The sequence below is a fragment of the Leguminivora glycinivorella genome, chromosome 11 (assembly GCF_023078275.1).
Source record: "Leguminivora glycinivorella isolate SPB_JAAS2020 chromosome 11, LegGlyc_1.1, whole genome shotgun sequence".
Lineage (NCBI taxonomy): Eukaryota > Metazoa > Arthropoda > Insecta > Lepidoptera > Tortricidae > Leguminivora > Leguminivora glycinivorella.
In genome coordinates this window covers 16,983,072-17,004,747 of record NC_062981.1, presented here as the reverse complement: position 1 = coordinate 17,004,747, position 21,676 = coordinate 16,983,072, and the positions used below count along the sequence as shown (strand labels likewise).

The 21,676-nt window shown below is 42.9% G+C and overlaps 2 protein-coding genes across 2 annotated transcripts; one reads left to right on the top strand and one right to left on the bottom strand.

The window, feature by feature from the left end:
* Window positions 1-283: 283 nt before the first annotated feature.
* LOC125231146 (transmembrane inner ear expressed protein) lies at window positions 284-12,725 on the top strand. Its single transcript, XM_048136506.1, has 4 exons — window positions 284-422; window positions 9,270-9,422; window positions 10,908-10,997; window positions 11,508-12,725. The coding sequence occupies exons 1-4, from the start codon at window positions 299-301 to the stop codon at window positions 11,663-11,665; spliced, it is 525 nt and encodes a 174-aa protein (XP_047992463.1). The 5' UTR covers window positions 284-298; the 3' UTR covers window positions 11,666-12,725.
* LOC125231145 (probable actin-related protein 2/3 complex subunit 2) lies at window positions 12,717-21,529 on the bottom strand. Its single transcript, XM_048136505.1, has 8 exons — window positions 21,325-21,529; window positions 20,721-20,814; window positions 20,302-20,401; window positions 18,363-18,549; window positions 17,327-17,462; window positions 16,333-16,417; window positions 15,543-15,744; window positions 12,717-14,513 (listed from the first exon to the last, which is right to left on the bottom strand). The coding sequence occupies exons 1-8, from the start codon at window positions 21,396-21,398 to the stop codon at window positions 14,486-14,488; spliced, it is 906 nt and encodes a 301-aa protein (XP_047992462.1). The 5' UTR covers window positions 21,399-21,529; the 3' UTR covers window positions 12,717-14,485.
* Between the last annotated feature and the right edge of the window lie 147 nt (window positions 21,530-21,676).

The following is a 21,676-nucleotide window of genomic DNA, read 5'->3' as shown; positions in this document are numbered from 1 at the left end:
AACAAGAATCACGCCCTATCTCAAATACAATAACACGTTTAATATTTAACTAAAACAAATGCACAGGGGCTGGATGGTCGCTAAATGAACTGTTATTTAAACAAACGTCACGCGGAATCTATGCGTTGAGTCTAAACTAATTTACGGGAGTGCCGGGGTTGATAGCGTAATACAAGGTGTGGCGTACCACTCCTAGGAATAGAGACAATTAGTTTTTATTCTGAGTGAACCGTTTAGCGGACGCGTCGTATTTACAAACGTTTTTATTGTATCTAATTAATAGAAAAGTATAAGCACAATGGAGATTGGAGAGAAGATTTTCGCCGGTATGGAAGAGCCGCAGTGGCTGGAGCAGAAAGTAATGGGCGAACTGAAGCTCTGGCACATTATGTTCATTTGTTTAGGCGTGGTGACAGTTTTGAGTACGTATGCTTTAATTAATTACGCTTTTGACACATTCAAGCGCGGATTATTCGAAAGAGCGTGTCATAGATTGTTAAAACCTTGTGACGTAGGTGTATGATTTAATTAAATTTTATCAAAACGATTGCAAGTGGTAATCATTCGTTTTCCCCTCACTAGCTCGGAAACACGTGTTTTGTCCTTTAATACCAGCGGGTAAAAACGCATTTTATCCACTAGTGGGTAAAGTAATTTGACCTTGAATAACGTCAAATTAACTGCTTTAAAATTGATAAAAGTAGGTGAATCTAGTAATAAAGATGATTTACCACCTGTGGAACTACTGGAAGCAGTGATAAACGCATTTTTTGCGTTGCAGTTTCCTCGCTGTAGTGAGGGGAAAAGTTTTGTGTTACACTCGGGTGCAAATGTATTTTACTTCTCGTGTGTTAAAAAACTCGCAAGTTCAGGATTCTATTCTCGAACCACTCGCTTCGCTCGTGGTTCAACTATAGAATCCTTTCACTTGCTCGTTTTTCAATTCCACACTCGGCGTTAAAATACAACTTTGCCCCCTTGTATAACAAATAACTATTTCTCAAACATGCAATGAAATATTGTCTTTACGTTCCTTAAAATGGGCTGGGAAGTATCGCTTTTTGGGCGCAACAACTCGAGAGGACTGTAAAGGGATTTCATATTATTTTTTAGGCCTAGGCCTGCAAAGTAACTTTTTTTATAAAATATTGTCCTTTAGAGCATTTTTTTTTAATTTCATTGTATGTTTGAGAAAATCACTATACATGCCTCGGCGTGAAAACGGATTCCCGGCCTCGTATCCCTATCCGGTATATACCCACTTGGCCGGAAATCCTCATTTTCCCGGCCTCTGATGTAATGTACTATTGTCCTGTCATGTTTTTGTAACATGTATTTTGTTAGTAAAATATGAACTTTGAGTTAAGGGGTACTTTACATCCCATCCCATAGATTGGGTGTTTATCACTTCACCAATTCGGCACTTGAGTTCAAAACTAATAAACTTTTTAGGGTTCCGTGACAAAAATGTAACAGGAACCCATAGTGGCTACCTCGAGATATCCGTCTGTCAAATACCTAAACAATAATTTAAAAGTAAGTGTTTCTCCGGTCAGTACCCCTCATCATAACTGCTTAAGTGGGTACTTACAGTTATGATTTGGTCATGCAGATACAAAACAAGAAATGTCTGTGTTTACCTTTACCTACCTATAGATAATAATATCGTGTTCCTCCAAAGCCTGTCAGATGGCGTAACTAACGCAGCAGCTCTCAGTTACAATTGAGTTACAATCATTTCGTTTGGAGCTTACACCCGTAGTCATAATAACTCACCGCCCGTTTAATAGATGGCGCTAAATACAAAAGTGCAGTAATGTCGTATAATAATAATAATAACATCCTGCCCCGCCCACGGCTCCCGCTGCCGGTGGTGTAGTGCGCCGCATGAGATGGTCTCAGTTGATGAACGAGAATGTCATGCGAGCGTACTATGGGGCTACAGAGGGGGGAACTAGGCTGTCCGCGTATCGTTCAAGAATGCTGCTTCTGTTTCAGACGCTTGAACCCACCACCACCGTATCGGAGCAGCGACTGTCGGATCAGGTGCGTGTCATTCAGCGGTCAAAGCGGTTGGATGACGCCACACTTGATCGGCTTCGCCAGGAGGCTCTCGCTACTCGCGCGGACCCCGCCTCGGGGCGGGATTTGCCCGCCATGTCGCCGGACCCGGTGCCCGAACCCGACCTGGCACCGGAGGCGCCGCGGGTTGATTCCGGTAACGACGGCGGGGACTTCGCGAGTCAGAGCGAGAGTGAGCCTGCCAATGAGCAACTGAGGAGGTCTTTGGAAGAGGCGATTACGCAGTATCGCTCCACAAACAACCCTAGGCCACGATTACCACGTCTGCCCATGAATAGACGCAATCTAGCGCTAATAGGAGCCTTAAATGCTTTACTAGATCCATATATGCGGACTAGTAAAGATCTAGATGATACACACTCGATCATGTACTGCGGGGCCATCGCGGCGTGCCGTGTTGCTCGAGTCAAGTTTCCGGACGCTGACCGTGCAACTAGGACCGCCGGAGGTGTCCCTGCATGGCAAGTACGGATCGAGCGTCGTATCAACTCGTTTAGGACTCTCATTGCAAAGCTGATCTGCTTCAGAGGGGGTAATAATCGCCCCGAGTAATGCGCTTTGTGAACCAGGCGTTCGCGGGGACGGGCATCAGGCCCCGCGACTATTTGGCCAATGTCACAGAGCGCATCGACTTCCTGAAGCAGAAAGTCTATGCATGGGCAAGCCGTATTCGCCGCTACAGAAAGCGTGTGGACCGATTCCAGCAGAATCGTCTTTTTCAAAGCGACCAAAGGAAAGTATACCGAAGGTGGGAGGAAACCGACCCTCGTGTGTCCGACGTGCGGCTGCCGGATGCTACTGCCATGTCTGATTTCTGGCGTAGCATCTGGTCGGTGCCCGTTGAGCACACGGAGGGCGAGTGGATGACCGTTGTCGAACGTGAGTGCGAGAACATCGAGCCTATGGGGGCTATCACCATCAGCCCCGACGACGTAAGTTGTGCTACCCGTACGGCCCAGAACTGGAAAAGTCCTGGACCGGACGGATTGCACAACTTCTGGCTAAAATGGTTTCGATGCTCGCACTCGCGTTTGGCAACGCAATTTCAACAAGCCCTCGATCTTGGTTCTCTCCCACCTTCCCTAACAACTGGTGTTACTTTCCTGCTCTATAAGTCCGGTAGTACCACGGAAGCAAAAACTACAGACCCATTACGTGCTTGCCTACACTTTACAAGCTCCTTACATCCATTTTGAGAGCAAAAATTAACGCGCATATTGTCGCTAACAACATTCTGGCTCCCGCTCAAAATGGATGTAGGGTTGGGTCCCGTGGTACTAAAGAGCTCCTCCTCATAGACATGACCATCTGCCAACAAGTTCGGCGGAACAAGGGAGCCATCTCGGCCGCTTGGATTGACTATAAGAAGGCCTATGATTCGGTGCCTCATTCATGGCTGAGAAGGGTATTGGAGCTGTATAAACTTGATGCAGCTTTAATATCCTTCCTGGCTGCATGTATGAGGCAGTGGACCACAGTCCTTCGTCAACCAGGAGGCAGGGATGGCCCCCCCTGGCCCGCAGGACTTCATAAGGATTGAGCGAGGAATATTCCAGGGTGACAGTTTGAGTCCATTATGGTTCTGCCTAGCTCTGAATCCCCTCAGCACGCTGCTGAAGGATTCTGGGCTAGGTTGCCGGCTTCGGAGAGAGGGTGAAGTCATCTCTCACCTTCTGTACATGGACGATCTCAAACTATTTGCACCGAACACCCAAGACCTGATGGTGCTATTGAAAACCACAGAAGTTTTCAGTACCGCCATCAGAATGGAGTTTGGTGTCGATAAGTGTGCGGTCATGCATGTACAGCGGGGGAGGTTGTAAATTCAGAAAATTTTCAACTTTCTGAGACGATGTCGTTCAGATCTATCTCTGAATCAGAAACCTATAAGTACCTTGGTATGTCACAGTCGTTGGGTATTGAGGATGTTGGCATTAGACGGTCGGTGAAGGAGCGCTTTTTCAGTCGGCTCACAAAAGTCCTTAACAGTCTTTTGTCAGGAGGCAACAAAGTGCGCGCCTTTAACGCCTGGGTAATGCCTCTACTCACATACTCCTTTGGCATACTACGGTGGACCCAGACTGAGCTGGACGCCCTGGATCGGAGGGTCCGTTCACTGCTTACCACACATCGTATGTTACACCCGCGCTCGTCTGTTATGAGATTGTACATCCCACGGAAGTGCGGAGGTCGAGGCTTCCTAAACGCCAAAGATCTCCACAACCGTGAGGTGTACAATCTCAGGAATTACTTCCTTAACAACGAGTGTGGGATGCATCGTGATGTGGTGGCAGTTGACGGAAACCTCACGCCGCTCTCCTTGGCGAAAGAGAACTGGCGCAAACCTGTGGTACTAAGTACTGCGGACCGCAAGGCGATATGGGAGAGCAAGCAGCTACACGGGCGGTTCTACAAGGCCCTCACGGGACCCGATGTAGACCTGCTCGCATCGGTGAACTGGTTACGATTCGGGGACCTCTTCGGAGAAACCGAGGGTTTTGCCTGTGCAATTGCGGACGAAGTTATGATGACGAACAACTACCGGAAATATATCCTGAAGGACGGTACGGTCGACATTTGTCGGGCATGCCGCCGTCCCGGAGAGTCACTCAGGCATATCATTTCCGGTTGTTCTCATCTTGCTAACGGCGAGTACTTGCACAGACATAATCTCGTAGCCAGGATTATTCACCAGCAACTTGCTCTTCAATACGGCCTTGTGGACCGCGAAGTACCGTACTACAAGTACTTACCTGCGCCAGTTCTTGAAAATGGTCGTGCCACGCTCTATTGGGATCGATCTATTATCACTGACAGGACTATTGTAGCCAATAAGCCTGACATTGTGATAATAGATCGACTGCAACGCCGGGCAGTGCTCGTTGACATCACCATCCCCCATGATGAGAATCTCGTGAAAGCCGAGAAGGACAAGTCCAGTAAGTACCTAGACTTGGCTCACGAGATAACCGCCATGTGGGATGTTGATTCAACGATCATTGTTCCGATAGTCGTTTCAGCGAACGGTCTCATAGCGAAGAGTCTCGACCAACATCTTAAGAGACTCTCGCTAGGTGGCTGGATCAAGGGCCAGATGCAGAAGGCGGTGATCTTGGACACGGCGCGGATAGTCCGACGGTTCCTCTCTCTGCAGCCCTAACCACCGGCAGCTTGGGCCCTGCCCCGCTGCTGGCGGCACCCTAGGTTAGGTTTTTTATAATGTGTTTATATGTTTTTTTTATATTGTTTTGTATGTGTTTTTGTATTTTACTTTTATATCCATATTATAAACAGCCTAGCCTAAGATAGAAAATAAATACTGGGAATAATAATAATAATAAAAATTAACGCGCATATTGTCGCTAACAACATTCTGGCTCCCGCTCAAAATGGATGTAGGGTTGGGTCCCGTGGTACTAAAGAGCTCCTCCTCATAGACATGACCATCTGCCAACAAGTTCGGCGGAACAAGGGGGCCATCTCGGCCGCTTGGATTGACTATAAGAAGGCCTATGATTCGGTGCCTCATTCATGGCTGAGAAGGGTATTGGAGCTGTATAAACTTGATGCAGCTTTAATATCCTTCCTGGCTGCATGTATGAGGCAGTGGACCACAGTCCTTTGTCAACCAGGAGTCAGGGATGACCCCCCTGGCCCGCAGGACTTCATAAGGATTGAGCGAGGAATATTCCAGGGTGACAGTTTGAGTCCATTATGGTTCTGCCTAGCTCTGAATCCCCTCAGCACGCTGCTGAAGGATTCTGGGCTAGGTTGCCGGCTTCGGAGAGAGGGTGAAGTCATCTCTCACCTTCTGTACATGGACGATCTCAAACTATTTGCACCGAACACCCAAGACCTGATGGTGCTATTGAAAACCACAGAAGTTTTCAGTACCGCCATCAGAATGGAGTTTGGTGTCGATAAGTGTGCGGTCATGCATGTACAGCGGGGGGAGGTTGTAAATTCAGAAAATTTACAACTTTCTGAGACGATGTCGTTCAGATCTATCTCTGAATCAGAAACCTATAAGTACCTTGGTATGTCACAGTCGTTGGGTATTGAGGATGTTGGCATTAGACGGTCGGTGAAGGAGCGCTTTTTCAGTCGGCTCACAAAAGTCCTTAACAGTCTTTTGTCAGGAGGCAACAAAGTGCGCGCCTTTAACGCCTGGGTAATGCCTCTACTCACATACTCCTTTGGCATACTACGGTGGACCCAGACTGAGCTGGACGCCCTGGATCGGAGGGTCCGCTCACTGCTTACCACACACCGTATGTTACACCCGCGCTCGTCTGTTATGAGATTGTACATCCCACGGAAGTGCGGAGGTCGAGGCTTCCTAAACGCCAAAGATCTTCACAACCGTGAGGTGTACAATCTCAGGAATTACTTCCTTAACAACGAGTGTGGGATGCATCGTGATGTGGTGGCAGTGGACGGAAACCTCACGCCGCTCTCCTTGGCGAAACAGAACTGGCGCAAACCTGTGGTACTAAGTACTGCGGACCGCAAGGCGGTATGGGAGAGCAAGCAGCTACACGGGCGGTTCTACAAGGCCCTCACGGGACCCGATGTAGATCTGCTCGCATCGGTGAACTGGTTACGATTCGGGGACCTCTTCGGAGAAACCGAGGGTTTTGCCTGTGCAATTGCGGACGAAGTTATGATGACGAACAACTACCGGAAATATATCCTGAAGGACGGTACGGTCGACATTTGTCGGGCATGCCGCCGTCCCGGAGAGTCACTCAGGCATATCATTTCCGGTTGTTCTCATCTAGCTAACGGCGAGTACTTGCACAGACATAATCTCGTAGCCAGGATCATTCACCAGCAACTTGCTCTTCAATACGGCCTTATGGACCGCGAAGTACCGTACTACAAGTATTTACCTGCGCCAGTTCTCGAAAATGGTCGTGCCACGCTCTATTGGGATCGATCTATTATCACTGACAGAACTATTGTAGCCAATAAGCCTGACATTGTGATAATAGGATCGACTGCAACGCCGGGCAGTGCTCGTTGACATCACCATCCCCCATGATGAGAATCTCGTGAAAGCCGAGAAGGACAAGTCCAGTAAGTACCTAGACTTGGCTCACGAGATAACCGCCATGTGGGATGTTGAATCAACGATCATTGTTCCGATAGTCGTTTCAGCGAACGGTCTCATAGCGAAGAGTCTCGACCAACATCTTAAGAGACTCTCGCTAGGTGGCTGGATCAAGGGCCAGATGCAGAAGGCGGTGATCTTGGACACAGCGCGGATAGTTCGACGGTTCCTCTCTCTGCAGCCCTAACCACCGGCAGCTTGGGCCCTGCCCCGCTGCTGGCGGCACCCTAGGTTAGGTTTTTTATAATATGTTTATATGTTTTTATATTGTTTTGTAAGTGTTTTTTTTATTTTACTTTTATATTCATATTGTAAAAAACCTAGCATAAGAAAAAAGATAAATAAATGAATAATAATAATAATAAATAACTTTATTTCGAACCATCAAGTCCATAGGGTTAGTATAAATATTATTACTCACCGCCCGTTTAATAGATGGCGCTAAATACAAAAGTGCAGTAATGTCGTATAATAATAAGGGCAGCTTGTGGCGAGCTGAATGGGAAGTGGCGTCCCTTGGGTCCCATGCCCCCGAGAGTCGGTCAGGCCCCTCCCTCGGGCTTGCCTTTACTGGCCGGCCGGAGTGAACACTGAGCAGGGGCCGCAGGATTCTCACCTCTGGCTTGCCTTAACCGGCCGTCCAGAGTGGGGTGCCAGAGCTATATGCTCGCAGGGTGGAAGTGAAATATGCATAAGACGCGAGTTGGCACAGTGGCTGTTTCGTACAGACTGGGTAGAAAGCGGCGCACACCTCTCCACACCCTGAGCCGCTCACGCTATGTTGTCCCCTTGTCGCTCCGTGCGAGCGGCCGTTTTCGGGGACCCATATAGTGAGTTGGCGAGTCACCGCCTGCCTATTTTTTCGTGTTTTTAAAACATATGATCAAGGCAGGTGCCATAGACCTTTCCATAGACCGGTCACCAGCACACTAACATTTCAACCCAATAGCCCAGTATAATTTGTTTCTTTACATTGCAATAGTTTTACACTAACCGGGGCTCGTCCTTGGGTGCATTCTATAGTGCGGACAGGGACAATCGCCGGCTAGTGTCACATTACTTTAAATTAAACTGTCTTAAAGGGCCTCTGCGCTGTTGGCTTCGGCCCCACGCACGCCTCCCAAAAGTCCGGGACCCCATGGTCCCGAGAACTGTAAAAGACAAATAATAATAATAAGCCCGCGGGGGCAGCTTGTGGCGAGCTGACGGTGAGTGGCGACACCGCGGACCCCTATTCCAGAGGGCACTTCCATCTAGCCCTCGCCTCTGCGCTTGCCTTAACCGGCCGGCCAGAGTGGATTCGCAAGAGCGGGACCTATGCTCCAGGTTGGAAGTGTAAAATGTCATAACGCCGGCGGCCTGCTGAACGGATCACCGGGATCTGGCTACCGCAGTCTCACCTCTCGACAACCTTTCAGCCACTCTTCAAGTGTTGCTCTGTTGTCGCACCATGCGTGCGGCCGTTTTGCAGGGCCCACTCAATGAGTTGGCGAGTCACCGCCTGTCTTTTACAATCTTGAGACTAGTTGTCATGGCAGGTGTCCGATAGTCTCCCCATAGACCATTATCCAGTCCATCCAACTTGCACAACAATAGCCTATGACCTTAGTTCCCATCGCAACACAAAAGTGCTGCACTGAAATAGTCTTTACACCTGGCGGGGACCATCTCCGGATGTATCATATTGTGCGCTCGGGGATGGTATCCGCCAGGTGTATCCCTTGCCTTTAGATTAAAGTGTCTAAAAGGGCCTCTGTGCTGTTGGCTTCGGCCCCACACATGCCTCCCAAAAGTCCGGGACCCCATGGTCCCGAGATATGGTAAGACATAAAATAATAATAATAATAAATAACTTTATTTCGAACCATCAAGTCCATAGGGTTAGTATAAATATTATCCGCCTTATAATTTTATTCGTTGAAAACAATAATATTGGCAGACCAATTTTGCTAGTAGTAAAATGTACCTACGTAATCTAAAATTCCTATGGTTTTGATCCTGGTACATAATTATCATCCCTTTCTCTGCTAACAAAGAAGGTTTGCCACAGAATCAACATGTCATTTGACTGCAGTCGTGATGGTGTGCTGCTGCTTCCGATTCCGGATCCCGCGCACCAAGCAGCAGATCGAGGCAGACTACCAGCGCCGGAAGATCACGGCCAAGTTCCGGCACCAGCTCGAGACCATACAGGACAACAAGATAGACGCCATGTCGCTGTCTGACGGTAGTTTTTATTCTGCTGATATTATAAACAATTAGCTCTCTACTCTCTAACTCGAGTTATAAATTCACTATTTACTCGCTGGAAAACTAAATAACCTGCAATTTTGTAAGAAAACTGCTGATGCTGGCTCCTTGTGCTTAGGAATTTCTCTTTGCGGTGTGGGTATATTTGTATTGTGCCTACTTATTCCGATACCAACTTTTATTACAATTTACCAAAACTTCAAGTATGCTGCACTTAATTGTCACAATAAACTTCAGACATTGGTAGTTATCATTTTAAAACGATAGATTTCTAATTCAACATAGGTATACTATATTTTTTTCTCAAACATGGTATGAAATATTGATGTTATGTGCCTTATAATTGGCAGCGAAGTATGACGTTGCAGGTGCGGCTAGGACGATTGATAGATAATGGAACTTCATACAAACCTTGCAGGCCAAGGCCGGCAAAGTCCTCTTTTTTAATTCCCAAACACAGATAATTGTGACATAACATCCAGGTATTTAGCCAATTAAAAAAAAAACTATAAGGGGCTTTATAGACGTGCCGACTGCAACTGGTACGGGCCCTAGACAATATTTGATTTTGGGTGCGTTTTCATACAAAAAAATTTTTTTTTAAATTTTTTTTTAACTTTTTGTTTTTTTTATAAGCATATACGGGATGTCAAAGGGGAACGAAAATTCGATTATTTTTGCGCTACGACGCACCGTTTAGGAGATACAGCCATCCAAAGTTACTATTTTCAGTAGACTTTATTTATTTCATACCACGTTTGAGAAAAGCACTATACATACCTCGGCGGGAAATGGGGTTGCCCGCCTCAGACCTATCCGGCCTCGCTTCGCTCGGCCGTCTATATGTCTTCGGCCGGCAACCCCCTTTGTCCCGGCCTCTGTAGTAATGTACTATTATAACCATAATCCGGACCTCGACAGCTGAAGAAGACGGCGCTGTGGGATCTTGACTGGCCCATACTCCGTAGATATGTATTTTAATTCATTATAATTCATAGAAAATTGCTAACAACACTAACAGTAAAATGCAGTTATTTGCCGCATCTTTTGCAGGCATATGATATGCATATCAAAAAACCGCCCCTCAAATTTACCATTAGTCGCGATCAGATAATATGGGAGCGGTTAAGGTGGTTCAAAATATACGGTCAATCAATTTGAATCCCAGGTCACTCTAGAACCATGTCTTATTGACATCGCGTGCTTTATTTGCCATAGAACTCACTTTGCCGTTTACTGTGATAAGGTTCTACAATTGGTTAACTGTAACTTCGCCAGCTAAGTACGATGTACTTGATATCGCCTGTACAAACATGGAATGGTATCTAAATAAATATTGCAATTATTCAGACTAAGAAAGCAGACGTCTGTTATCACATGAGCGCTATCTATATTTACTCTAGAATCTAGATAAGGTGAGATGTGGGTGAAATAAATAAAGTTGCCTCCCATTGTCTGCCAGCGTTGGAGTTACTTCACGAGAAGACAGAGAAATCTAAACCTATGGACAACAACGGGTCGCAGCAGAGCTCGGTCGTTTCGCCGCAGCAAAGTAAGTTTTACTAAATAATTTATGTTGAATGCTAACCAGGCGGCGAGCTCGGTCGCGGGATATGGCCTATCGCGTTAGTGCGTTCTTTTCCCAATTTCTGTATGTGAGGAAAGAAGCAGGGCCGGATCTAGGGGGGAGTGAGGAGCTCATGTCCCGGGCGCCAAATTCGAACTAAAAGTCCAAGGAGCGCCACATTTGAAATGTTTGCATTAGAAGGTATACTCAGTGTACGCATATTGTCTGTGTCGATATTTATCACCTTGCCTATATCTAGATACCCGTAAGTTTTATTTTGTACCCTGAACTATTTTAAGCCAGGCAATTTTGACACAGTATGCAATGTTTTTTTTTATACTATGTCGGTGGCAAACAAGCATATGTTCAATACGTTTCGAGAACTTAACGTTCATTATCCGCGTGTACAGTGTTTCCAGTCCACTTATGGGTCTCGGCAAGACTTACGTATTATATTACAAAGCCTCACCATTTTTATTATAATTCTACAAACAGGTTCGCTGGACGCGGCATTCCCGGAAGGTCAGCCGCAAAAGCCCGAGCCGCAGGTGGCGGGGCTGAGCTTCGTCAAGTTCGCCACCAAGGTCAGCCACCTCGCCAAGCTGGGCGGCAAGACGCCCGACCCGCCCGCACCCAGCAAGATGGACTTTTAAATTGACCTTATGACCTGTGGGCTCATTGCATGAAGCTATGTCACTTTCTAATACATGTTGAAAAGAGACTTGTAACATATAGCTTTGTGAAATGAGCCACTGTAATATTAGGTATAGTCACCGGCATAAATAAGTGATGATTTCTGTACCTTGTCGCTTTTAATCATTTGACATTTCAAACACGACGTTAAAGTGAGAAAGTACAGAAATCATCACTTTTTTATGCCGGTGACTGTAGGTACATTACACATTAAAAGCCGCAAAAATATGTGACACGATCTTATAGTGCTATAAGAATGTGCCACATATTTTTGCGGACTGAAGAATAACCATACCTACAGGGGCATCAAAGATATGTTTACCATTTTGCATCTTGCTCCTTTGTTATAAGGCGAAGTAACAAGCATATTTGCTAATATGGGCACGCCTTTATATTTACAGATACCCATTTACATACAAATATAGTTGTTGATAAATTATATACTTTAGTTTATGCATAAATATACTCTAATCTTATACCAGTGTGATGAAAATGTTTATTGGATATGTCATGTCATGAGACTCATGAGTCATGAAGGATTAGTAGATATAGTATTAGGTGCTGTTGACGTATGTATTAGTAAACATTCCCTGCAGCATACTGACAACTCTGTTTACAAACAGAATGCATATTTGTTATATCAATGCTGATTGAAGAATGTGTTGTTGCTACTTTCGAAGTAAATAAACAAACATGTCTACTATTTTTATATTTCCATGTCTTGTATATTAATGAAGAATTTATAAGTATAAATATTCTTTATTCTAAAAATATGTCCAATTGTCAAGGTCATTCAATTTTATTGTAATAAAAACATTATGTATTTATGATGAATTTTCTGACGTAGATATTAGTAGTAGATATTATTTGGGACCTATTTATAATTATAATAGATAATTAGTAGTTTTATTACATATCTGTATGTTAACATGTTATTATAACCATAATTATCAATCATTGTGATAGCCTGATAGTGCACCTGGAAACGGTAGAAATGAAAACAATAAATAATTGCAGTAAGATGTTTTCTTTAATCTAGAAAATAAAAATACAGTATAAACGGATTTTAAATCACTAGAATAATTACATATTCACAAATAACTTCCATAATCTGCACAGTTTACATAATCTGGCGCTTAAACTGACAGAAAACAATATCAAATTGTAAGCTATAACTTTAAAGCAACATTTAACTTACATTTTATAATACATAAATAATACATCTTGCAAAAAAATTACATAAAATTCAAGTTAGCTAATTTTTTTAGTTAAATTGTGTCTACACGCTTTATGTAATACATTCCATTCTTACTCGACTACTTGCCGCATATTTTAGAATCTGTCAACTGTTAATATTCTGTCACGTTATCAATTCATGCAGTTTAATTATGACTTAGCGTTTACATTATTTCATCCAAACCAACCATTATTGATACTCGCAGTCTAAATAACTTTCAGTCCATGACTCGATCGATATTTGCCACAATCTCACCTAAAATTACGTAGTTAATCTCGCCTACTCTTTGCACTCCTTTTAAAATAAAGTTTCATACAAATCTGAATATCTTCGTTATTAAATAAATTATTGCAATATGACTCTTATGAGTGTAAAGAGGATAGTAGACAATTCAGATTTGCAAAGAGTGCCACTTCACAAGATACCAACCATTGCCTTTCAAACCGAGGTCGCGTCAGAAATAAGGGCTAAATATAGCAGCGTGAAAAGTTCACTATTCCTATAGAGCTCCTTGGTGTTCGACTTGAGCAAATACTTGGTGCGGAAGTGGTCTAACACTTTACGTGTCATTTCTATTTCTCATGAACTATGACACTAAATTCGAAGAATTCTTATAACTTTTAATACATTATTTTAATATATAAATCATTGTAGATAATAAATGTATCTTGTTCTTTAATGCAATATGGAATTGAAGTTCTGTGAGTTGGAATTGCATATAAAGGGATACAGAGTATCGCATCTAACCTAGCGATCTATCGAGCCGCCGCCGCGAGCGGCACGGTAAGGCCTTCACAGTTCACACTCCCAGCCTCGGTCTATGGAAGATTCTATTGAGAAATACTATACACTTTCACTTAGATTATAATTGAATCGGGCCTACCTAACAACGTAAGAGAGTAACTTTATTTAAATAATTATTGTTCGTATATTGCATAGATAGCGTTATCAAACTAGACGGTGTTTTACAAAACTAATAGTGAGTAATTCGTACGAGTTTGTGCATGTTACCTGTCCGGAGATGTACACCTGTACAGTCCGTCATCCGAAACAATTATAGCTAGGTTTATAATACATTATCTACTCGAGGATTGGTAATCGGGTCACTCACATCAACAAAATTACGTAAGCTACGAGAAGGATGCGGGCTCGGCGGCCATCATAAATAGAACTCTCATATAATAAAGCATAATTTTGTCATCAACAAGTACTACGGCAACATTATTTATCGACTTTACGCTAGGCATGAAGAGTTGACAATAAATATTTATAAAAACAATGTGCACATTTCGTTTTGTAAAGTTCGGCGTCCGGCAGAATATTGAGCATTTTTAAATATTTGGCATTCCTGTCCTGTTTGTAAAGGGGTATTTCGAATTGAAAACATAGTTTGTAGGTTAGCGACATGTGACACGCGAACACGACATAGAGTACCGGGAACACATAGAGGGAAATACGCACATTGCCGTCCCGCGGGGCGGGCGCGGGCGCGGCCGAGTGGGGGGCCGCTCTCGTGGTGAATAAGGCTAGGGGCGGCTCCCACTCAGTCCCGCCGGACGAATGTTCTCCCCCTGGAACAATACATTCAGATTATTCTACGTGGAAAAGAATTGCTTGAATATGATTAAGTCATAGATAATATAACACAATTGAAAATAATGTTTGGTGGTTTAATGGACATAATATTGCAGTAAATGGTTTAGTAAATTCTGCCGAGGCAGAGCCGTACGGACATGCCGGTGGCGTTGCTGGCTAAGCATTAATTTGAAACAAATTCTTACTCCTGAAAGGAGTTCTGATTGAAAAAAGCTCACTGCAGATGTTGTTCCAGTTGAGGATTCTTGAAATGAATCAGGTTAAAACAAGACTCACGAGATGGTCTTCCTCTCCTGGCGCTGCTGCTGCGGCCGGGCGCGGTTGAGCACCTTGAGCAGGTCGCCGGCCTTGGCGAGTGCACGTACACCTTGTATCACTCGCTGTGTAGTGCAGCCAGTATGTGCAGTAACTCGCTGTGTAGTTCTGGCAGTAGTGTGTACTCACGAGATGGTCTTCCTCTCCTGGCGCTGCTGCTGGGGTCTCGTGCGGTTGAGCACCTGGAGCAGGTCGCCGGCCTTGGCGACTGCACGTACACCTTGTATCACTCGCTGTGTAGTGTAGTTCTGGCAGTAGTGTGTACTCACGAGATGGTCTTCCTCTCCTGGCGCTGCTGCTGGGGTCTCGTGCGGTTGAGCACCTGGAGCAGGTCGCCGGCCTTGGCGACTGCACGTACACCTTGTATCACTCGCTGTGTAGTGTAGTTCTGGCAGTAGTGTGTACTCACGAGATGGTCTTCCTCTCCTGGCGCTGCTGCTGGGGTCTCGTGCGGTTGAGCACCTGGAGCAGGTCGCCGGCCTTGGCGACTGCACGTACACCTTGTATCACTCGCTGTGTAGTGTAGTTCTGGCAGTAGTGTGTACTCACGAGATGGTCTTCCTCTCCTGGCGCTGCTGCTGGGGTCTCGTGCGGTTGAGCACCTGGAGCAGGTCGCCGGCCTTGGCGACTGCACGTACACCTTGTATCACTCGCTGTGTAGTGTAGTTCTGGCAGTAGTGTGTACTCACGAGATGGTCTTCCTCTCCTGGCGCTGCTGCTGCGGCCGGGCGCGGTTGAGGACCTTGAGCAGGTCGCCGGCCTTGGCGCGCATGCGCGAGTGCACGTACACCTTGGAGCACTTGATGTGGTAGTGCAGGTAGTCGCGGAACATGTGCAGCAGGTCGATCGTGTTGTCGCGGGCTTCCGCGCAGGTGTGTCGCGGGAAGAGCACTGGAAAACAGATGACAGTTATAAATATGAACTCGATCTATTTAAAGCAAAAGTGAATATGGTAGGCTATTGCTGGACAGTTGAGTTCAATTTTAGGACCTGTCTTCACTTTCTATCTGTGACTGTTCTTTTTTTGACTTTTTTTCTATTAAGTGATGATTCAAGATTTTTTGTGAATTATCAGCATTTTATACACTTAGGGCCACTTGCACCAATGAAAATGGTGAGTTAACCCGGGGGGGGGGGTTAACCCACCATTTTATATGGAATTTGACAGTTGACAGCCCACTAACCCTGAGTTAAGTGGTTGGTGCAAGTGGGCCTTACAAAAATGCCACAAAATAGAGTACCAGAAAACTGTATCTTATCGTCGATATTAAAGATTCAAGCAAAACCACAAAAGAAAAAAGCCTGTAGACTCTAGAAAACAAATGTGTGTGTGTGTGTGTGTGTGAACGTCCTACTTTTTCGGTTACCATTAAGACGAGATTTACTTGTATCTTTATATGAATAAACTGACAAAGAGGCTTTATAGCAATCGACAAATTGGGACGTTTTCCCGTGCACACCTACAAATGGGTAACTTACCGAATGTAACATAACTGATATTTTCTCCTACTTTCGCTTCCGTGTCCATGAGTTCTAGTGGTGGTTCCTTATGTGAAAATAAAACCTAAAAAAAAAAGATATGAAATCGCACCAATTTATATCTTTAAAAATAATTAAAAGGCAAATTTCGCCAGCATATTTTAATAATATCTGAGTGTTTTGAAATATACCTAAGGCTAAGTGGTGCTACTTCTACCTGTATCAAATTCTCTCTAATATACTCTTTCAGCTATTAATATTTATTTAAAAAATCACCAATAATAAGTAAATCTCTAGGTTCGTTATTGATGTTAATAAATATATTAAATATACATATAGCATAAAATTATTACTCTATTCAGGAAGGAAATATGACAATGCCCACACATTCCACAGGGCCGCCTTATACAATTGGTGAGCATGGTCAGAATTTATTTTTGTCTTATCATCATCATCAACCTAGTATATCTCTGAATTTAAAACCTATATCCTGGATAGCTAAAACGTGATTGTCGCAACAGTATCTCGCCGCTTCTCATTGTATTAATGACATGAACATGACGAAGCGCTGGTAGCCGTGCGGTAAGTGCGTGCGACTTTCTTTCCGGAGGTCGCGGGTTCGAACCCCAGCTCGCACCAATGAGTTTTTCGGAACTTATGTGCGAAATGTCATTAGATTGCCAGTCGCTTTTCGGTGAAGGAAAACATCGTGAGGAAACTGGACTAATTCCAATAAGGTCTAGTTACCTAGTACCCCGTATTGGAAGGTCAGATGGCAGTCGCTTTCATAAAACTAGTGCCTACGCCAAATCTTGGGATTAATTGTCAAAGCGGACCCCAGGCTCCCATGAGCCGTGGCAAATGCCGGGATAAAGCAAAGAAGATGATGATGACATGAACATGACATAAGGACGGGTAGTCTATGTCTCGGCTAGATAATCTCGCGCCAATCACGTGCTAGGTTAGCTGGTAGCCTACGCGGAGTGACAGGTACCTGTGGAGCCGTGTGGCTGGCCCGCCGGCCTTCCTTCAGCTCCTGCATGAACACCTTGCCGATCACCATGTCGTCCTCGTGGCGGAACACCGTCGAGAACACCACCGTCACTCGGTCTTCTTGTGCTTCCACATAACTGTGGGATAGAATTTAATTTAATTTTTATTTTAACGGGCGTAGTAGGTACACTTATTGGATAAGCTTTATCACATTGGTGCGTCCCTATCGTGCGAAAAGGACGACAACGTTATATCGTTTAAAAGACGATCGTGCTTGCCTGCTTGGACTCCTGGCTTGGAAGTTTATTCAACTAGTGTCCTACGCCCGCAAGCTCTCTAAGTATGTACACTCACGGACTTTCTTGTTGAACCATTTAGGTGTCAAAAATTGTTATTTTAAGTGCTAAGCTATGAAGTGCGCCCCAAATGGCTCAATAATTAGTCCTCGACAGTAGTATGATAAGCCTACAATATAAATAAAATTACATCAACATCTATAAGCGACATTCGCTACAATCTAGCATACGATAATAACATTTAAAGTAAGAGGAGTAAACCTGTATATATTAGTATTTAATTTATTCATTAGATTATGTAATCACTATGACCAATACTAAAATGTCAATAACAGTTCTTCACAGTTTGAGTTTGCGGAAGTTAGTGACTGTATATGTATGACTCATGTTGAGTTGAAGCTCATAATGTCCACACCCACACATTACTATTTATTTATTATTGGATTCAAAGTGTCAATCAACGTAGTTTACGAAATGACCTTGAATGATCTATGCTCAAAATACTCCGTCTAAAATCAGCCTCACAAGTAGTAGGAGCATCTTGAAGCGTGTTTGACCTTCAAAATTCCTTGAAATTCGTACCTAGTAGTTGATGGTTACCACGCGTTTCAGGGTCATGTAACATTTTGTTATAAGCCCTGAAACCGCGTCATACTTTACAAACAGCCTCCGATTTCACTCAAATCCAGAAGAACATTGTGAAGTATTTGGCACTCTAGATGTCTTAAGCTTCATACTCACAGCGTCTCATCCTGCCGGTAGTTGATGACCGCTCGCTTCTGCGCGACATCGCCGTCCTCCTGCAGGCGGAAGTAGCGCTCGAACACGGACGCGAAGCAGTTGCGCTTGAGCAGCCCCACCTTCCGCACTACCTCTTCCCAGTCCTCCGGGATCGACTCCAGGTCCAGTAGGACGGACACATTGTAACCTGTATAAATAAATTACATGGTTTTCATTTAAGGAGTAGATACATTTGACCCTAACTGCCATTAGCATTATTGCCGAGGTGAGATTTTAAGTACAACAACAGTCTGGACTTATTATTGAGAATTTTTCTCATTAATAGTTTTTAATGAATCAATTGAATTTTCCTACTTTGCCTTGCGATTTCTTAATCTAAAGCGTCTAGACCTTTCTTTTGGTGATCTTTAGGACAGTTGTATATATTTTAAGGCTACCATAATACAAGGTCAAACTGTCCCAGTAACCCATTAGAGGGTATGAGCAATCCTTTAAATTAGAAATAGGTTCAAAATTACTGTCGGCATTTTCTCTGCCTTGGTAAGACTTAAGATACAGAGATCAAGAAATATAATATTACTTTTATATACCCTAAAAGAAACTTTGTATTTTATGTTAAATTATAATTAATGGTGTAACAAAAAGCCAATTTATAAATTTTCCTTGTTAGTCTCTGGCTACTATTACAAATTCAAATCAACCATTTGTAATTTAAGACTCATTGAAACTCTTTAATCACATTACCAAATGCAATTTAAGATGCAGAATGACGTTGTGTCAATCAACATCAACTGAAGTATCAACTTGAGTGATATGACCAATTAAGGCAAGGCACAGCTATCTAAGTAGCCACTTATGGAGCTATAAGACACTTGATAAATATTTTAGAGGTTGTCTCATAGTTGACCTCATTGTTAATGCAAAAAGTAAGCTTTGAACAGCATTGCTATCTTATTTTATCCTTATTAGGTTTATCCATACAAAACATTGTTATAAAATAGTGTACAATATTTTGAAATAAGGATAAAATAGCACTGGATGAAGTGAACTCTAATGTGTAATGGTTTGAGATTAGCTATCCCCAAATGTCTACCTAGAAAGAATATGAAGTGAACAAAGTGTTCTTTGTGCAGTTAATTATTTTAGTGATTGCAGTATTATGGTTATGTGATAAATTGTGTAGATTTTATTTCAAAAATTTGCTTTACTTTGAAATCACAAGAGAAACATGTAAACTAGCTTTTGAATTATGCACAATTCGGCATTGAGTTGCAATATTTTTAAATGTTTTAAAAGTGATAAAGTGACGCCAAAACTTGCTGATTGGTAATCTTATCAATGTTAATGTCTATAAGCAACAACAACATATATCTTATCATACCCTTCACTTGATAAATATAAATTTACTTTTTAACAATTTTACATTAGCATTACTCACTGTGAATCACAAACAGGATGTAATGCTACCATGCTTTATTTTTATTAGTTTTATTTATAATATTATTGGTGTTTTCCTACCAAACTGTATAAGGAAAATATTAAATATGGACTTATAAGGTAATGGGCGGTCATAATGTTGAAACTAAGTTCCTTGAAGCATGAAGGAAACTGTAATTAATACTGTAATAATGTTTGTGCTAGTGTAAAAGGCATGCATTAGCCATTCAACCATCACTTCATACCAAATATGCTTTACTGCCTTACAATAATGTTGGAAATTGCACATTATTATATTTCATACATATTTGCTAGTCAAATGGATGTGTAGATTGTTTTAGGCGACACTTTCTTCAAATAAGTTATTATAAAGAGTGAACTATAATTTTACTCATATTGTTATGTACCTATTTTGCCATCTATGAGACCTCTACGGCCATGGAAGTTATGGTTATGACATTGTCACTCTTGTAAGCATAATATATACTGAAACAAATAATACCTGACTCGGGCTCAGTGAGCAGTGGTCCATAAACTCTTTTGAGAAGTTCATCAGCGCCATGCTCCTCTAATTGTTTGTAGAACTTCAGTGATATACTAACCTGCAAATATTAAGTATATTTTCATTATCCGTGCTATTTAATATTGTTAGATACCTATACTTATTATAATTTAATGAAATATTAATTATTGGTCTGCAGTAAAGAACTTCCATGCTTAAACAGTATTTTTTAATTAAATTCAATTAATGATATTTAATATTCAGATTGGAAAGTTATATAAGTAATCCTATCGGGTTACAAACTATGTAGAGAAGCTTTACAATATTATATACTAAAAGAGGATATCATTTTGACTGCATATTATACATTGTATTAGTCACTATTCAAAAAAGTATTTATGATAAATTGTATATCTTACCCTAACTTTGGTTTTGTCTCCATTAATATTGGATATATGAAAGAGAACTCCATCAAAATCTGCAACCGTCACATCTATGGATTCTGGCTTTAAGCTGGAAAAAGATAAAATTTAATTAAAAACAACAATTGGCAGGCACTTCCTGTGGGACAGATAAGTCAATGTATAATAGAGGTGTGTCATGCTTGTGGGCTGCACACATCGCGCGCAATGCATTGTTTACTACGGGTTCAGTGGCATCCAAAACACTTGATGATGATATCCGCGCGCCGAGCGAGTAGGTACCAACAGAATGACTCATCCACGTAACGATAGGCGGTGGCGGTACCGGCTACAGCTGTTCACTGTATGCACCGAAACTTACTGCTATCATCACCAACACTATTAAGGATAGGCGGCCAACGTGGGCCCACCCCAAGAATTTGACACTTGATAAGTTCAACTTGCTCCCGAAAAGGGGTTATACTCAGCGGTCACCTCCCGGTTAGAAAGTTGACCCGAATCACAAAACCTAACATACGAATGGTACGCACACGCAATAACACTGCACAAAAAACACACTACGATTGCAAAAACAGCAACTTTCTAAGCGTAACGTACTCACCGCGCCAGTGCATTTTTGTATTTTACTGTTAGCGTTTCTTCTATAATTCTATTATTGATCTCGAGTAAGATCATTATTTAACAATTTATAACCTACAGTTTTTTCATAAAATAAACGCTTATAGCACCTTCATTTAACAATTTATACGGAAATCTTGATCGACGACCACCCGTATATAGATAATCATTTATAAGACAGAAAAGGAAGCTATAAATGAATGAAATGAAATATCGGCCATGTAACCATAGATGCTCGTGTTTATTTCTCTTCTAGTCTATGAACTGACATCATCGACTACCGATAATCGTTTTAATGGAATCGATTATCGCATATCGGATCACTTATGACGGTA